The sequence below is a fragment of the Colossoma macropomum genome, unplaced genomic scaffold (genome assembly GCF_904425465.1).
Source record: "Colossoma macropomum unplaced genomic scaffold, Colossoma_macropomum, whole genome shotgun sequence".
NCBI lineage: Eukaryota > Metazoa > Chordata > Actinopteri > Characiformes > Serrasalmidae > Colossoma > Colossoma macropomum.
The window spans coordinates 12,678,140-12,694,599 of NW_023494803.1; the positions used below are offsets into that span (position 1 = coordinate 12,678,140).

The 16,460-nt window shown below is 39.4% G+C and overlaps 1 protein-coding gene across 2 annotated transcripts; it reads left to right on the plus strand.

Annotated features, from left to right (window-relative positions):
• The first annotated feature begins 353 nt into the window (after positions 1-353).
• Positions 354-8,651, plus strand: LOC118823551 (cathepsin L1-like). 2 transcript variants are annotated; one of them, XM_036593243.1, is made up of 8 exons: positions 354-926; positions 1,155-1,260; positions 4,096-4,238; positions 4,340-4,534; positions 6,254-6,445; positions 7,420-7,582; positions 8,304-8,412; positions 8,531-8,651. In XM_036593243.1, exons 2-8 carry the CDS (start codon positions 1,161-1,163, stop codon positions 8,628-8,630), a joined length of 1,002 nt encoding a protein of 333 aa, XP_036449136.1. In that variant the 5' UTR covers positions 354-926; positions 1,155-1,160; the 3' UTR covers positions 8,631-8,651. The 2 variants fall into 2 exon arrangements, with proteins under 2 accessions (XP_036449136.1, XP_036449137.1); XM_036593244.1 differs by lacking the exon at positions 354-926 and having other exon boundaries at positions 1,095-1,260.
• Positions 8,652-16,460: the final 7,809 nt, after the last annotated feature.

A 16,460-nucleotide genomic window follows, 5' to 3' on the forward strand; every position in this document is an offset into this window, starting at 1 on the left:
CTTTTCTCTATTATTTCAAAAGCAGACAGGCACATTTCACAGCTTAATGAAGGATCATTAAGAATTCGAACATGGCGCTTTTTCTAGTTAGCGCAGCTAATATGAACAGCCATGAGCCAGGCCAACTTTGGGAGCTGCCGGCTTTCAACTTGCAGTCAAAACCCTTATAAGTTAAGTTATAGCCTATTAACAGCAGCATTAGATAATGATTAAATCAGCTGGCCAGCCAGGACGTGGGGGAGGTTTGGGCTCACTGCAAAAATGTCATGCATACCGGAGTTGCTTTGTAGTTGGCCTATAAAAAGTGGGAACCCCACTTAATTTAGGCAGTTTGTTGTTTATATTTTCCGTATTTGCTACGTCACAACATCAGGCTACAGTCTAATGCTGACAGCAGTGCTGTTGTACATATTCCAACACTTCTGCCTTACACAGTTCCATGAAAAAGTATATGCCCCCTTCTGATTTTCTCTTACTGTTACATTTTTGTCAGACTAAATGGTTTGAGGTTCTCATACAGAATGTAAAATAAGGCAAGGAGACCATGAGGAAGCACAGTTTTTAAATGATCATTTCCAGTACTGAAGGAAAATATGTTTTGCAACACCTTTACCACCTCAATAACCGGATGTGACACCTTTAGCAGCAGCAACTGCTTCATTTGTTTCATTTCATCTCTGCAAAAACCCCCAAGAGAAAATCTGGTCAATTCTGTCTACAAACTGCTGAAGGCTGTGAATACAGTTTCCTTCATGAACACACGTTCTGCAGTGAGACGTTTGTGGTGAGCAGAGCGCGTCTGCAGGTCTCTACAGCATTTAAAGGCACAGCAGAGTGACAGATAAAGCCAAGAAATCAAGGTGGACATATATAGCTAGCTAACTCACTGTACTTACGGAGAGCTTCAAGGCTGCAGGAGATCAAAGGTTAGGTTAGCAGGAGCAGAAGGTAGAAGCAGGTTAAGATGCTGCTGAGTTACTTTGGTTCACTCTTAGCATTAATGCACCTCCACTGTTTACTGTGAACTGCTTATGTAACTGAATTCATTGAGTATTTTGTGTGTGTGTGTGTGTGTCTGTGTTTGTGTGTGTGTTTGTGTCTTTTTGTTTTTTTGTTATTTTATTTATTCTGTTCACTTTGTTTAACCACCACAGAGAAAAATGAGGGTTTTGCTCACTGTCGCCATTCTGGTGGTCGTGGCCGGTGCTACTAGCATCTCTCTGGAGGATCTGGAGTTCCAAGCCTGGAAACTGAAGTTTGGTGAGAAATCTTTAATTAGGCTGAAGTCTGATATATTATTTACTATACTTAGCTGTATATATCTGAAAGAATCATATTTTAACCTCTTATTGACCAGGGTATATTTTGGTTTTTCCATCTGAATATACAGGACCAAATTGTAAGGCAAATTATTCAGTAACTGCATGAAATGAAATGTGTTTTATGATCATACATATATTGCTATATGCTTACAATTTACTGCTGAAAGCCATAAAATCTGAAAATCTTAGACGCTTTTTGTATTATTTTATAAAATTAATTTTTACAGAGCAGATCACTGAAGAGACGCCATCTGTTTATAGTTTATAGCCCAGATTTGTGGCAAAATGGGTCGACTTTCAGTAGACAAAAACATTGTGAGCTCAGCCTTTTCTATTATAAGGGTTTAAGATTACATTACCCATCTACCTGACTGGAAAGAAGACAGTTACAGCTCTCATATGAAACCCACCATTTGAATGTAGCTTATGAAATATGAAAGTTATGAAGAATATGACAAAGTGCATTTTGGAACAACCAGTGGTCTCAAGGAGTTGAAAATATTCAATTTATTTGTGTAGTAAAAAAAAGAAAAAAAACTTGTATTAGAATAAATACAAATAACATTAATATAATAGTTCATTAATGTATTTGTTTTATATTTAACTGTTTCCCCGAGGAAGCCCAGTGTTAATTGTAGTTATCATCCTATACTTGGCCTACCCTTTTAATATTTCATATGTTAAATAAGGTGTGACTGTGATAGAATTTAATAAATCTGTGCAGTGGCTGGAGGCATCCAGGAGAAACTAGGACACAATCTTTTATAAAGATTATTTAAACATTTTGATTAATACAAATGCAAAACAATTTTGTGCTGCAGACAAATTAGATCCATTTTTATTATAGCTCTAGGCTCACTTAATTTCTAGAGTTGTTACCTGTATGTATAATCTTACTGGTTTCATCCCTGGGGCTTGGAAAGCAGCCTATATTACACTTTGTCATAAAGGGGAAGATATTAATGATTTAAATAATTAAAGACCAATTTCTAAGCTTTCTTCTCTAGGACAAATTTTAGAGTCACTTATAAATACTCAGTTGCACATTTTTTATTAAGAGAAAATGTTTTAATCCAGGCCATAGTGCTATTTCTGCAGTAAATATTTTTGTTAATGATATTGTTTGTGCTACTGACAAAAAGCTGCGTTGTGTTATTCTTTTTATAGACCTTTCAAAGGATTTTGATAAGCTTGATCATGATCTGCTTAAGACTGCTTTCCATTGGTTTTAATCAACAGGCACTTGGTTGGTTTCACAATTATCGTGCTCATTTGTATTTTTTTTTTGGAAATTGCTAATGTGGTTCCGCAGGGCTCTATGCTTGGGCCAGTGTTTTTTACATTATGTATCATGTCATGTCATGTATTCTAGTGCCTCCTCTGTAACACTAGTCATGGTATATATAGAGAAAAAAATGAATTTGATGCAGAAATCTTTGCATAGTTTGAAAGTGCCGAATGAAGAACAAAATATATGTTGTTTTCAGGTCTCATAGAAGTGATAGGGTTAATAATGTAAAAGTAAACACTTTTAATGGTACAGTTATTGACAGTGTTCCAAGCTATATGTATTTAGTCTAGGCTTTGGCTGGGCTACTCAAGGTCAAACAGAGACCTACCCTGATGCCACTGGGGTGTTCTTTTGGTTGTGTTTCGGGTCATTGCCTTGTTGAAAGGTGAACTGGAGGAAGTTTTCTTCAAGGACATATTTGGCTTCTTTCACTTGTCCCTCAGTTTTTACTAGCCTCTCTGTACTTGTTGCTGAGAATCACCCCCCTAACTTGATGCTGCCACCACCATGTTTCACTGCAGGGGTATTAGTCAGGTAATGTGCGGTGCCTGTTTTTCGCCAGACACTGTTCTGCCCAGAGATCAGTTTTTGTCTCATCAGACCAGAGAATCTTATTCCTCTTGTTGCTCCAACTCCAAGAGCACTGTCACATCCCTTTGATTGTCCAACAGACAATCATCTTGCCAGCCTGCCATAAGGCCTGATTTATGGAGTGCTGCAGAGATGGTTATCTGTCCAACAGCTCCTTCTGTCTCTGCAGAGGATTTCTGGAGCTGTTTTAGAGGGACCATTGGGTTATTTCTTACTTCTTGCTTTCTGACCAAGGCCTATTTTGACTGGATGCTCAATTTGGCTGGAAGGCGAACTCTAGAAAGGTTCAAGGTTGTGCCAAGCTTCTTCCGTTTAAAAATTGTTGGGGACATTGTGGTTTTTGGAACAAACAAAGATTTAGATAGTGTTTTTATCCTTGCCCTGATCTAAGTCGTGCCATGGTTTAATTTGGGAGACTCAAAGACAGTTCCTTTGACCCAGGTCTGTGCCTTTCAAACTATGTCCATTCAGTTCAAAATGCAATAAGTGGACTCCAGTTGAGTTCTAAGCACATGTCTGGGATGATTAAAGCTTATAAGATGCATGCAAACACAATGTGGAGTGCCAAAGCAAAAGGTTTGAATACTTCTGAAAGTAAGAGATTGCAGGTTTTGATTTTTAATCCATTTAATCCATTTTCCACTTACATTTTTTCACTTGATCATTCATGGGTAAAAATAGCAACACTCAAAATCATCAAATCCACAACATAATAATGTGTACACAAAGTCAAGGGTGTCTGAACACTTTTAAAATCCACTATATACATATATATATATATATATATATATATATATATATATATATATATATGTTTATATTGTTCCCTCCAAACTTTTACTTTTTTCCTGGACCATTTGCACCCCTGCTTAAAAAAAAGTTTCCTCTTAGGTAAGAGTTATGGTTCAGTGGAAAAAGAGTCTCAGCGTAAGATGATCTGGCTGGACAATCATAAGCTGGTCTTGAAGCACAACATACTGGCTGACCAGGGCATCAAAAGCTACAGACTTGGCATCAACCGCTTTGCAGACATGGTGAGATCTCACATAGCTCACTGAAACTCTGCTTATTATGTGCTGTTCAGTATTTGACTTCTAGGTTGTCACAATCCTCTCACCATCTTCTTCTCCAACAGGACAACCAGGAGTACCAGCAGATGTTGAAGGGCTGCCTGGGATCCTTCAATGAGACAGAGATCGATAATGCAACTACATTCCTCCAACCAGTAGAGGGCACTGCTCTTCCAAAAACTGTAGACTGGAGGGCTGCAGGCTATGTGACTGAGGTTAAGGACCAATGTCATTGTGGTTCCTGCTGGGCCTTCAGTGCGGTGAGTTACAGCAGGACAGACAGAGAGGGAGAACGGAATGGAGGGGTAATTTGAAGTAGCAGTGGGTGGTAACGATAAAAATGTATCATTAAAATTGAGGTCAGACACTGATGTTGGATGAGAAGATCTGGCTTGCAGTCTCCACTCTAATTAATTGCAAAGGTGCTCTATCGGGTTGAGATCAGGACTGTGCAGGCCAGTCAAGTTCTTCCATGCCAAACTTGCTCATCCATGTCTTTATGGGCCAAGTACCGTTCTCCTGGCAACCGCCAAACCCAGACTCGTCCATCGGATTGCCAGACGGAGAAGCGTGATTCGTCACTCCAGAGAACACGTCTCCACTGCTCTAAAGTCCAGTGGTGGCACTTTACACCACTGCATTCAACGTTTTGCATTGTGCTTAGTGATGTAAGGCTTGGATGCAGCTGCTCTGCCATGGAAACCCATTCAATGAAGCTCTCTATGCACTGTTCTAATCTGAAGGCCACATGAAGTTTGGAGGTCTGTAGCGATCGACTCTGCAGAAAGTTGGCCACCTCTGCACACTATGCGCCTTAGCATCCGCTGACCCTGCTCTGTCCTTTTACGTGGCCTACCACTTCGTGGCTGAGTTGCTGTCATCCCCAATCGCTTCCACTTTGTTATAATACCACTGACACACATATAAATATACACACATTTTTTCAAAAGAAATTTAGATGCTCAAAACTGCTCTAACTTTGCTTTAAATTTAGATGCTCTAAACCTACTTTTACCTGTCCAGGGTGTATCCTGCCTTCCGCCCAATGACAGCTGGGATAGGCTCCAGCACCCCACCGCGACCCAGTAGGATAAGCGGTTTAGATGATGTATGTATGTATGTAAACCTACTTTTGAAGTGGCTTATTATTCTGGGATGTCCCTTCACTTTTTAGAACCATTTTTAACGACTAAAGCAAATCAGAAATATTTTTTAGCTCTGGCTGAATTCGTTGAATCCTCACTCGTTCTGGATGAACTTTATTACGATGTACTGAGCAGCGAACAATCAGATTGTTCATAAGTGGCATGGTAACCAACTATGCCATGCCCAGAGTCACACAGTGAGATTTAACACCGGAAGGCCCACTGAGGAGGAAATATAATGGTTGATAAACTTCATCATTACATTAGAGTAATCTTTTTAAGTTTAAAAGACACACACAAAAGTATTAGTTTGCTTTGGGGTTCAGAACTGGCCTAAAACTCTCACACACTTTTCCTCTTTGCACCTCAACCTGCATGTGTTTGAGCGAAGCATTCCTAAAGTGAAATGAAAATATAGCATTCACTTAAACAAAGCAGAGCTACTGCAGATTTTTAAAATAAAAAATACAAATTACGCTCTGAACCAAGCACACATGGGCCTTTACTGCATGCAAATTGCGATAAAGTTCAGAACGTTTTATTGTAATAATTATTTTTAACAAATACAATCCTGAAATCTGAGGTAGCTGACCAAGTTACCAGTGCAATGAAGGAAATCACATAAATATTGCTTATGGAAACAAATAAGGTAAAGATATCAATAATATTCATCTTATCAGCTTGTGGAAGAACACAGGTAAAAGTAAAAGTAAGAGTAGGGTTGCTGTGGAAGAGGGGAACTTTAAATAGAGCATTATTTTATTAGGAAAACACACTATTAGCATTTCCATTGTTTCACCTCCCTTTGTTTTCTATTATCTCTCTCTCTCTCAGACGGGTGCGCTCGAGGGTCAGATGTTCAAGAAGAAAAAGAAGCTGGTAAGTTTGAGTGAGCAACAGCTGGTGGACTGCTCCTGGAGTTCTGGAAACCATGGCTGTACCAGTGGTTTGGCATACAAGGCCTTTGAGTACATCAAGTCCAGTGGAGGCCTGGAGAAAGCAAGCACCTATCCATATCAAGCCAAGGTGAGGCTACTGTAGTTAATGATGCCAGTAGTTAATGAAATTTGTTTTATATACTTTACAGTGGAGCTACAATGCTAATGGAACTAACAAGTAATGAAAGCCAACTGTACCCTTTAGCATGGTGCTAACTGCATGTATATTGTCTAAACATTTCATCCATTTTTACACCAGTGTTGCAAAGAAGCATGTGATGATTTGGGCATGCAGCTCCAGTGAAAAACTTTTTTGTTTTGGTCATGTTTGTTTGTCTGTTCATATATATTGGAAGTGACAGGAAATTTTTGGAAATTTGATTTTTGAAACTATCCTTTTGACCTTTTAACCAGAAGAGTAGCTGAAACACATCAGTTGGTTCACGCTGTGTGAGGCACAACCTTTGTAATGGTAAACCTGAGCACTAAGGGACAAACCACATGGCGGGCACTAGAGGATGGCCTCAAGTGCAGAGCAGTAAAGGCTTGAGAAGAAATTATAACTCAACTAAGAACTTGAACATAAGTGTAATAAACAAAAAAATGAGACCGGTCACCAGGGAGGATCAAAACTTGACCTTTACATTGTGGAACCAATGTTCTGTACCACACATGACTTCTGCCAACTAAAGGGTTTACAAAGAACATTCTCAAATCACTAAGAGCATCTACAAAAAAAAACCTCTTTACTCTTTCACTAAGAGATTCTTGAACAAATAAAAGATACTCTTTTCCTCTTTCTTTTCCTCTTTATACTTATGCTGGGGAGTACCTCAAAAGAGGCAATACTCAAGACTCAATGTCAGAGATTGTTTTACCAAGGTTACCAGATATGAGTCAGAGTGAGGTGCTTCTGGCAAGGTGAACTCAAGACTGAGTGTGTGGGTACCCCTTAAGTAAGGCGTCCACAGCTCTCACCGCTCAGCTCTAATTACTCCATCCTAGCAGGCCACCTGGACGTTACAGTGGCAACCCATCCTGATTGTTTCCATCTCTCCTCAGGCAGGGCTGTGCAGGTTTAAAAAACAGAAAGCTTGGGCTAAGTGCTCTGGCTATGAAAAGGTGAAGCCCACAGAAGATGCTCTGCAGCTCGCCGTGGCCACAATTGGACCTATTTCTGTATCTATAAATGCCGTCCCACACAGCTTCCAGCTCTATGAGTCAGGTAACCCTCAGAAACAAGTCCTGCTGTACTCATTACGATATGCTGTCTTTGAGAGACTTTTACGTATATTGTGGTTTCTTTTCTTTTCACTCCTGAAATGGAAAAAGCTTTGGAAAACCAAACTCACAGCTCAGTGTCAAAACTATTCATAGGTAGACTTATACTTGCTTAGTGGCTACAGAACAATTTTAGGATTGTTATCTATAGATAATTGAACAAGTTGGTGCTTCTTAGCTTAGCTGCTGACAGTTAATGGATTAAACAGGACTGTAGCACACTCACATTTGGGATTATAAACACTGTAAAGATAAATATTAATGCACTCATACACATGCAATTCTGTGTATTATTTCATTAAAACTTGCTGACAGACCTCACATAAAAGACAATGAGTCCTCCTCAGCATCTAATGTAACACTGTTATGACTATTTAGCATTACCTCATCTGAAGGGGCAGCTTCTTTCACTAAGATCTCTGTCCTATCAGACATGAAATTCTGCGGCTTTAACATTGAGATGCCTAAATGATTTCCCTGAATTAATGTAAACATGGATTCCAGAATTAATTTTGACGTAAATCAGTTCTGAACATCAAGTCAGTTCATTTTTGAATTATAATAATGTTCTAGATGTTCTCCTCTATGTGCTCCTTAATGTTCCTTTGTGCTATTAGTCACAGTTAGCAAAAATGTTATAGATGCTACTGTATAAATGATTGCAGGTGTGTATGATGAGCCAGACTGCAGCAACACTAAAGTGACTCATGCCGTCCTAGTTGTTGGTTACGGCACTGACGCACTCAAAAAGGACTACTGGCTGGTCAAGAACAGGTAAACAAGTTAGCCAAACAATAAAGAAGACAATTCCTGATCACATCACAGTCAGGGATGTAGGGAAATGTGCTTTACTCAGAAGACAAAAAATGAATATCCAACATTTGTTTTGCAGCTGGGGTGTAAACTGGGGTGAAAAGGGCTACATCAAGATGTCCAGGAACAAGAATAACCAGTGTGGTATTGCCACAAGAGGCTCCTACCCTGTGGTTTAAAGGTATAACTTCATTACAGGGGTTTCAGTCCTCATCCACAGGGATCTACACTGTTGAGTTCAGTTCCAGCTGCCTCTTTCAGACGCTCATGCAGACTTTTAGAAACCAGATGTGGGGTGCAAATAATTATAAGTTTGAATGACCATTGAAAACCCTTCTAGTCAAATGCTTTTTTCAGGTCACTGGACCTGTCAGTATTGCTCTGGTGACCCAAACATGCTAAATTGCATTCATCCATGGCTGGGAGTCCAAGGGAGCACAACTGGCCTCACTCTCGCACCCAGCCCAAATTAATAACTGTATGACAGAGCTGAGTTTAAAACTGGAGAACATTAAAGCCTGTTGTGTCAGCTGCTGAGAAGCTTTAGATACTTAAGAAGCAGCCATTAACACACTGAAAAAAATAGGCTGTAATCAGATAAATGTCCACAAATATGCAATAAGCTTTAGTTAGCCAAGAGTTTTCATGCAGTCAGTAATGTTCACCTTAGCCTTTATTATCATATGATAACAATCAACATATGAATTGATTTGACTTATTAGACCTACTTGCCTTCTTGTCAGCTTCTAAGTGTAAAAATAATTTATAGTGCTACAGATACAAAGTTAAAAGATTCTGTCTAGTAACACTTGAAATAAATAAATAAAAAATAAATAAATAAATAAACTTTCTTTGTAAAGTGAGAGCAGGTTTTAGTGATTCCAGTTGAATCTGAACTCTGCAGGTCAGTTGATCTCAGTTGAGATGAGATGGGATCTCCAGAATTATTATCAAACTACATAAATGAATGTGTTGTACCTGTAACTGTAATACAAGATGCAGTAGTTCATGTGCATCAATTCTATTGTATTAGTTTATTAGTTGTATTAGTTGCTATTGTATTGTTTTTTTTTGTTGTTTTTTTTTGTAGGGACTGGAGAGCTCAAGAACGTGAAAACCCCACAAAGCAGGTTCCAGTCTGATCAGAATTTATTAATCAATTCAGACATCTCTGTATAATCTTTCCTTTTTCCATTCATTTAAAGTAGATTTAGCATTAGCTAAACCACTATCCTTTCTTAAATTCACAAATTAATGTGAAATATTACTATATTGCTATATTATATTATTTCAGACTGCTCAAAAATATAATAAACTCTCAGTATTCACAAAATATCTAATGACTGTGATTCATTCCAACATCTCATGCCATCACATATGCACACATGAAGATTCAGCAGCATGTTACGGTCAGTAAAAGAGTGTAGTGTAGATCTTATAAACATAGAGGTTGTGAATTAGCGTGTGGTGGAGGTTGGTGGTGGTGGTGGTGGGTAAAGAGCAAATCAATTCATGCGAGTCTCGAGGGTCTGGCTTGCAAGTCCTTCAGTCGAGTCTTTCTGTTCCACTTTAAGTCATGAAAATGTTGCATTCTGGTGGGTGTACAGGTGGTAGAATGTAACTGTTGCACTATTTGAGGTGGAATGGAAAATATTTTGTGAATAACAAGCCAACTTCAGCTTCGTTTGAAACAGGTAGATTGTCAATAGTTTATATAGCATGTAAACTACTAAGCCAACGCAATAACCTATACAGCTGAAATGTGACTGGTAACTTATTAAAACTCTTTTAGGTTAGATGATGTCTTTAGCTGTAATAGCTAGAGCATTAGCTAGCATGGTTGCTATCTGAACAAAAATCCAGGCAGCCACTGCAGTGTGTAAACGGGGGTGATATGAGCTCCCTGTGTTGGTGTTGTAAGGATCCGTGCTGCTGCGTTCTGTACGAGTTGTAGAGAATGTATTGTTTTCTCCAGTAAGAAGATCATTACAGTGATCAACTCTGCTGAACAAACGCAGCAACGAGTTTCTCTGCATTGATCTGAGAGAGAAAAGGCTGAACATTAGCAACATTTCTCACATGATCAGCAGCTTTCTTTAAGTTTTAGTACCAACAATCAGTATTTTAGTTTGTTCTTGATTTAGTTGTAGAAATTTTGTGAAATATATTTATACAGCTGGTCAGCCTGTCTACAGAGTCTTGATCATCAGAAGGAATGGAAATGTATAATTGTGTGTCGTCAGCGTAGCTATGAAAATTTATATTATGTTTCCTAGTGACCTCACCTGAAGGTAACATGCACAAAGAGAAAAACAAAGGCCCTAAAACTCCACAAAAACTCCACAAAAAAACAATTTTTGATGAATGAAGTCATCCAGTGAAACCAAGGAAGAGGTCTACCCAGAGTTGAAGATGGTGGATTAGAATCTTGTCGTCAACGGTATCAAAAGCTGCACTAAGATCCAATAAGACCTGAATGGAAGGATTTTGTGTGTCAGCGCCGAGCCTGATGTCATTCACAATGCAAACCAATGTTGTCTCAGTAATGTGGCTAGAACATAAACCTGATTGAAACTTCTCAAATAACTTGTTTGATATTAGATATGCATTTAATTCTTTGAAAACAACTTTTTCTAACACTTAAAAAAGGATAGTTTGCAATTAGTCTACAGTTATTTAGTACGGAAGGATCCAAGTCACTCTTTTTCAGTAGGAGCTTCACCAGGGCAGATTTTAAAAGTGTCTGGAAAAGCACCTGTTGACAGAGTTTACAATATTTAAGACATCATTTTAAACATAAAAACTTAGGAGTGAAGAAGGAACAGGGTCAAGATCACATGTGGACAAACATATTTTGTTTACAGCAGTTGTAAACTTCTGATAATTGATAACAGAGAAAGATGTCAGCATTGATGTAGGTGGCTTATCAGGAAGGTTACACAAGCTTCTTTCAGCTGTCTGAGCTACGCTCTTTCTTATCAAGGCTATTTTATTTTGAAAATGATCACACATTTTAGAAGGTAAAGCACTATGAGACACATTAACAGAAAAGCTAGGGTTAATTAGTCAGTCTATGGTGCAAAAAGAATTTTTTGTATTGTCTGTGTTTATTAATTACACTAGAGAGGTATGACTCTGGATATTTTCATAGCTTAATTGTAAGTGGAGATCTGCTCTTTGAGAATATCATAAGGTACCTGCGGCTTAGTTTTCCTCCATAAGCGCTCTGATTTATGATTTATAATTTCTCTTGAGCTGGTGTATTTCCACAATCATCCATGGATTTTTATGAGTATGCGATTTTGTTCTTTCCTTTAACAGGTGCGGGAGTGTCAAGAGTTTCCTGTAATCTAGCATTTAGATCAGAGACCAGATCACTACATGAGGGAGTCTGTATTTGATGTAGATTATACATGTTTTTAAACTTCTCAACCCTTTTCTCAGTCAATGTAATGTTTTTAAAGTAACTTTCAGGTACTTTCTTCCTTACCTCTAAATTGATTTGGAAGAAAATATAGAAATGATCTGATATGAAAACAAAGATGAGGGACATGTTTGTGTTTAAACTTTTAGTGGTCACCAGATCCAGGATGTGGCCTTGCTTGTGGGTAGGCCTGCTCACATGCTGCTTCAAATCAAAAGTCTCAAATTAAAGAGTTCAACTACATTACTGTCTGATGGAATATCAATATGTAAGTTAAAGTCTCCACAGAGAAGAATTTTATCATAGTGTGTGAATACAATTGATATTAATTCCGCAATTTCTGCCAAAACTTTACAATTAATATCACAGAAGTATTGTTAAAAATGTTGATTGCAATACACTCAAAAAGACATAAATTCAGCTATAGAGTTTTTGCAGTTAAAGTCATCATAATAAATGCATGCCACTTCTCCCCCTCGCCTGGCCTGTTTTACTGTATGCATAAATCACTAGTTTTCAGGATCAGCTTCAAGTACAGTTGCTATGCCTTGTCCAGTTAGCGATGTTTCTGTTGGAAACATGAAATCAAGCTTATGCTCTTTAATAAGATCTTGAGTCCGATGTTTTGTTATTAAGTCACCTTATATTGAATTAAGCAAGATTTAGTTTACCTTTCACTATAGACCATGTGTTTATTTTCTGATTGCACAGGTTTTGATGACTCTAATGCCGTTACTGAAACAAATTTTCTGAAATCTTTTTTTGAATTTTTTTTGCGTTTTGACTGTCTTAGTATTGTAGGAGTTGTTTATACTGTCCTTAATGACCAGTTTAGGCATCTTTCCCTCTTTGTAGCTAGTAGAAGCTTTAGTATGATAGCAGAGAATAGTAGAAATTGAGAAGGCATTGTCTTTATCATCAAAACACTTACCTGTCTACTGTCAACACTGCTTACCCGTCTATTGTTTAACATCGTTACCAGACTGGACACAAAAAGCCTGCAGCATAGAAAACTCAGTCAGTTGCAAGAAAATGGCAGGGGAGAGGAAGAAAAAAGAACCATGAGTCCGACTCGTTTAACTCAGCATGGAGAAAATAAGTAGCCAATGGAGTCTCAGCTACTAACCATAACAATACATTTCTTGCAAACTTGTATAACAAGTTTGTATAGCAAAGTTGTATAACAGTCATAATATGTATGTTATGTTAGCTTAAACGTATTTTAATAGTTAAATTACTGATGAAATACACATGAGAAATTAGCAGCGCCTACCTGTAGCATAGAAAACTCAGTCTGCTGCAGAGGTATGGCAGCTCAAGAGGTTCAAACCCTGCAATCTGCAGTCTGCCACACGCAACAGGGTGTCCCAAACAGCATGACACAATATAAAAATGCTTACTTCCATGAAATTCACCTAAAACAAGTGTCTGTTTTCTTTCTCTGTTACAAGGGTATGTATGATGATAGAGTCTCCAATTATTAAAACACTGTCTGTCCAAGGAGCTGAGGCAGGCGGAGAGCTGAGGGCTTGGAATCTGTTACTGCAAGTCAAGTCCAGCAGAGAAATACACTAGCAATAAATAAACAATAAATAACAATAAAAAAATAAACATCTAGATACAGATTTACTAAACAGGGCACTAATTGCTGACAGTCTAGAGACACTTTGTGCTGGTGTTTGTGGCCAGTTTAGTGACTTTTCTAACTTATCTAACTTCTATGTAAATTAACTTCGTAATTAAATTAAGAGCAGCGCAACATAACCACCTGTTTACTTCATGTGCTGTGAGAAATCCTGTTTCCACCATTTAGGAGGAAAAAAGTTGATTCTTCACTGGTACTGATGTCTCACAAGTCGATATGTGATTATTTTTGCATAATAATTGGCCATTATTTTGAGAAAATTATTGTGATAAAAAATATTTGTTAAAACTAAATTAAAAAAAAAAAATAATTGTTGAGACAATGTTCCAAAACACATTTTGGGCTGGTGAGATGAGCTGGGTTCAGAACTTGGGTTCTGTGCGATTTCTTTTAAATCTCTGATTAATTTTATCCAGTGCATCCTGTTTTTGGGGGGGAATATATAATTTTTAACTTGTGGCAAGCTAAAGCTCTAGTTAAATAAATAAATGCATGTGTTGACATTGAGGAGAATAAAGTTATTGTTTTTATATGAAATGTGCAGTGAATGAGAAATGAAGTGTGAATGACTGCAACCTGGGGTCAATACAGATTTTTCTTGAAGTGAGTCTTCAGATAATGGCAGAAGGAACTGGGTGACTGTGCAGTGCAGAGTTCCACCACTGAGGGGTGCTCAATAACACTAAAGTAGCAAGACTTTACTTAACAGGCTGTAACGTTCTTTGCAAGGACTGAGAATACTGGCAGCAGGTGTGGAGACCAAGTGCTCTGTTCATTCACATAAAACACAAAATCAATCAGCTTTTCAGCCCACATACAAAATAAAAGTCAAGTCAAGTCAAATTTATTTGTATAGCGCTTTTTACAACTGATGTTGTCACAAAGCAGACAGAAATCCATTAAAGACAAAGTTTTAACATGAAATGTAAATCCTCCAGGTGAGCAAGCCAGTGGCAGCAGTGGCAAGGAAAAACTCCCTCAGAGCTGGGGAAGAAACCAAGGCTCACAAGGGGGGACCCATCCTCCTCTGGTCAAACTACCTCCAAAATTATTATACTTCTAATATTAATAGTAGTAGTAGTAGTAGTAATAGTTAGGAGTCCATGAAAACTTCAGTGTAGGGTGGGCAGCTAGTCCAAGGCAGGTGGCGGTAGCTGGGCAAGTGGCGGTGACTGGGACGTGGTAGCAGGAGAGCTCGACAGACAATCATCCATCAGTGTCCGGCCGGACAGGTGGGCAGACGTTAACTCGGAAAAAGGTAGGGAGATGGATCAATTTTGACACTAAGATTTTTTGCTGCTGAACCAGGTATAACTGGAAAGTCAGCGAGATTTAAAATTAAATCTGATAATTTATTTCTTGCCACTTTTGGACCCAGAAGGAGAACCTCTGTTTTGTTACTGTTTAGAAGGAGAGAGTTACGCAACGTCCAACCTTTCACATCTTTTACACATTCCTCTATTTTCTTTAACCTGTATTTGTCATCAGGCTTGGCTGATATGTACAATTGCATATCGTCTGCGTAACAGTGAAAGTTAATGCCATGGTTACTTATAACTGTGCCTAATGGTAACATGTATAATGTAAATAATAATGGTCCTAAAATAGAGCCTTGCAGAATTCCAAATCTTACTTTTGAATAATTGGAAGATAAATCGTTTACCTTAACGAACTGATAACGTTCCGTTAAGTAAGATTTGAACCATGATAGGGCTGTCCCTGTGATTCCAACCATGTTTTCGATATGTACCCTCTTGAATACTCACTTCTATGCAGTACGTTCCAGCTCAATCGGGGGAGGTGGGTGGTCATGTCAGAACCCGGACAAGTGTGCCAACCTCCATGTGGTGACACTGGTCCTGGAAATGCCCGGGCTGCCCACAACACCAACACACCTGCCCAGGCTCCCCCCCCAGCTCTTGTGGACTCATCTGCCCCCACCTGTGTGGAGAAAGAAGGGAGACCATGAATAGCTGGGGGGGGCTGTGACCGGCTGACAGGGGGGTGTTATGGGGAGGGCAAGTGTGGGGGGAGGGTATAGGAGCTCGGGCTCCCTTTTTTATGGGAGCACAGGTAGGTAGACAGAGAGAGAGAGAAGAAAGGAGAGAGGATTGTGAGGTAGAGGTTCTTGCTCCTGAGAAGTGCCTCTGCCAGCTTGTTGGCCTCTGCCAGCTTGTTGGCCTCATCCAGCGATTCCGGTTGGTGGCACTGGGCCCAGGCTCCGTCTCATTGGGTAGAAATGTGACGAACTGCTCTAGCACCACCAAATTGGATGTTTCCTCAGAATCGCATTCTTCAACCAGTAGCCACCTCCTGCAGGAATTGCGGAGCTGTTGGACCAAGATGAAGGGCCGGTCAAACTCAGCGAATGGAACCAGTGACGATGTTGCTCGGGAGTCCAACCGACCCTCTGAAGGATGGCCTCTTTCCTAAATGTTGTCCCCATGAGACGATGCTTTGGAGGATGGTTCTGGGTCCATTATGGAACCTGAGTTTTCCCACAAGCTCGGAGCAACCTGAACGGATATGACCAGACTGCACACAGTAACAGCACCTGCCCTCTCGCATGCAAGCATTGCTTTTCTGATGAGAAATGAAGGTGCGACCCAACTGCATGGGCTGGTTGACTCAAGACGTAGGAGGAGCAGAGGAATTTTAGAGGAATTTAGGGATGGGGCCCTAACCTGCGGGAGCAAAGACTCCCATTCCCAATGGTGCTCACGTAGTCAGTTATCCAACTTTAGGGCCTGCTCGATGAGCTCTTCTAGTCTCAGGTGGCCAGCTCATCCTTGACCTCACTACTGAGGCCCTGTTGGAAGGCAGCCATTAATTGCTCCACATTCCAACCACTCTCAGTGGCCAGAATGTGGGCAAATACTGGCCTGCTCTTCTTCACAGAATTGCTTTAATTAAGCCACATTGGGCTTCTGAACATGAACT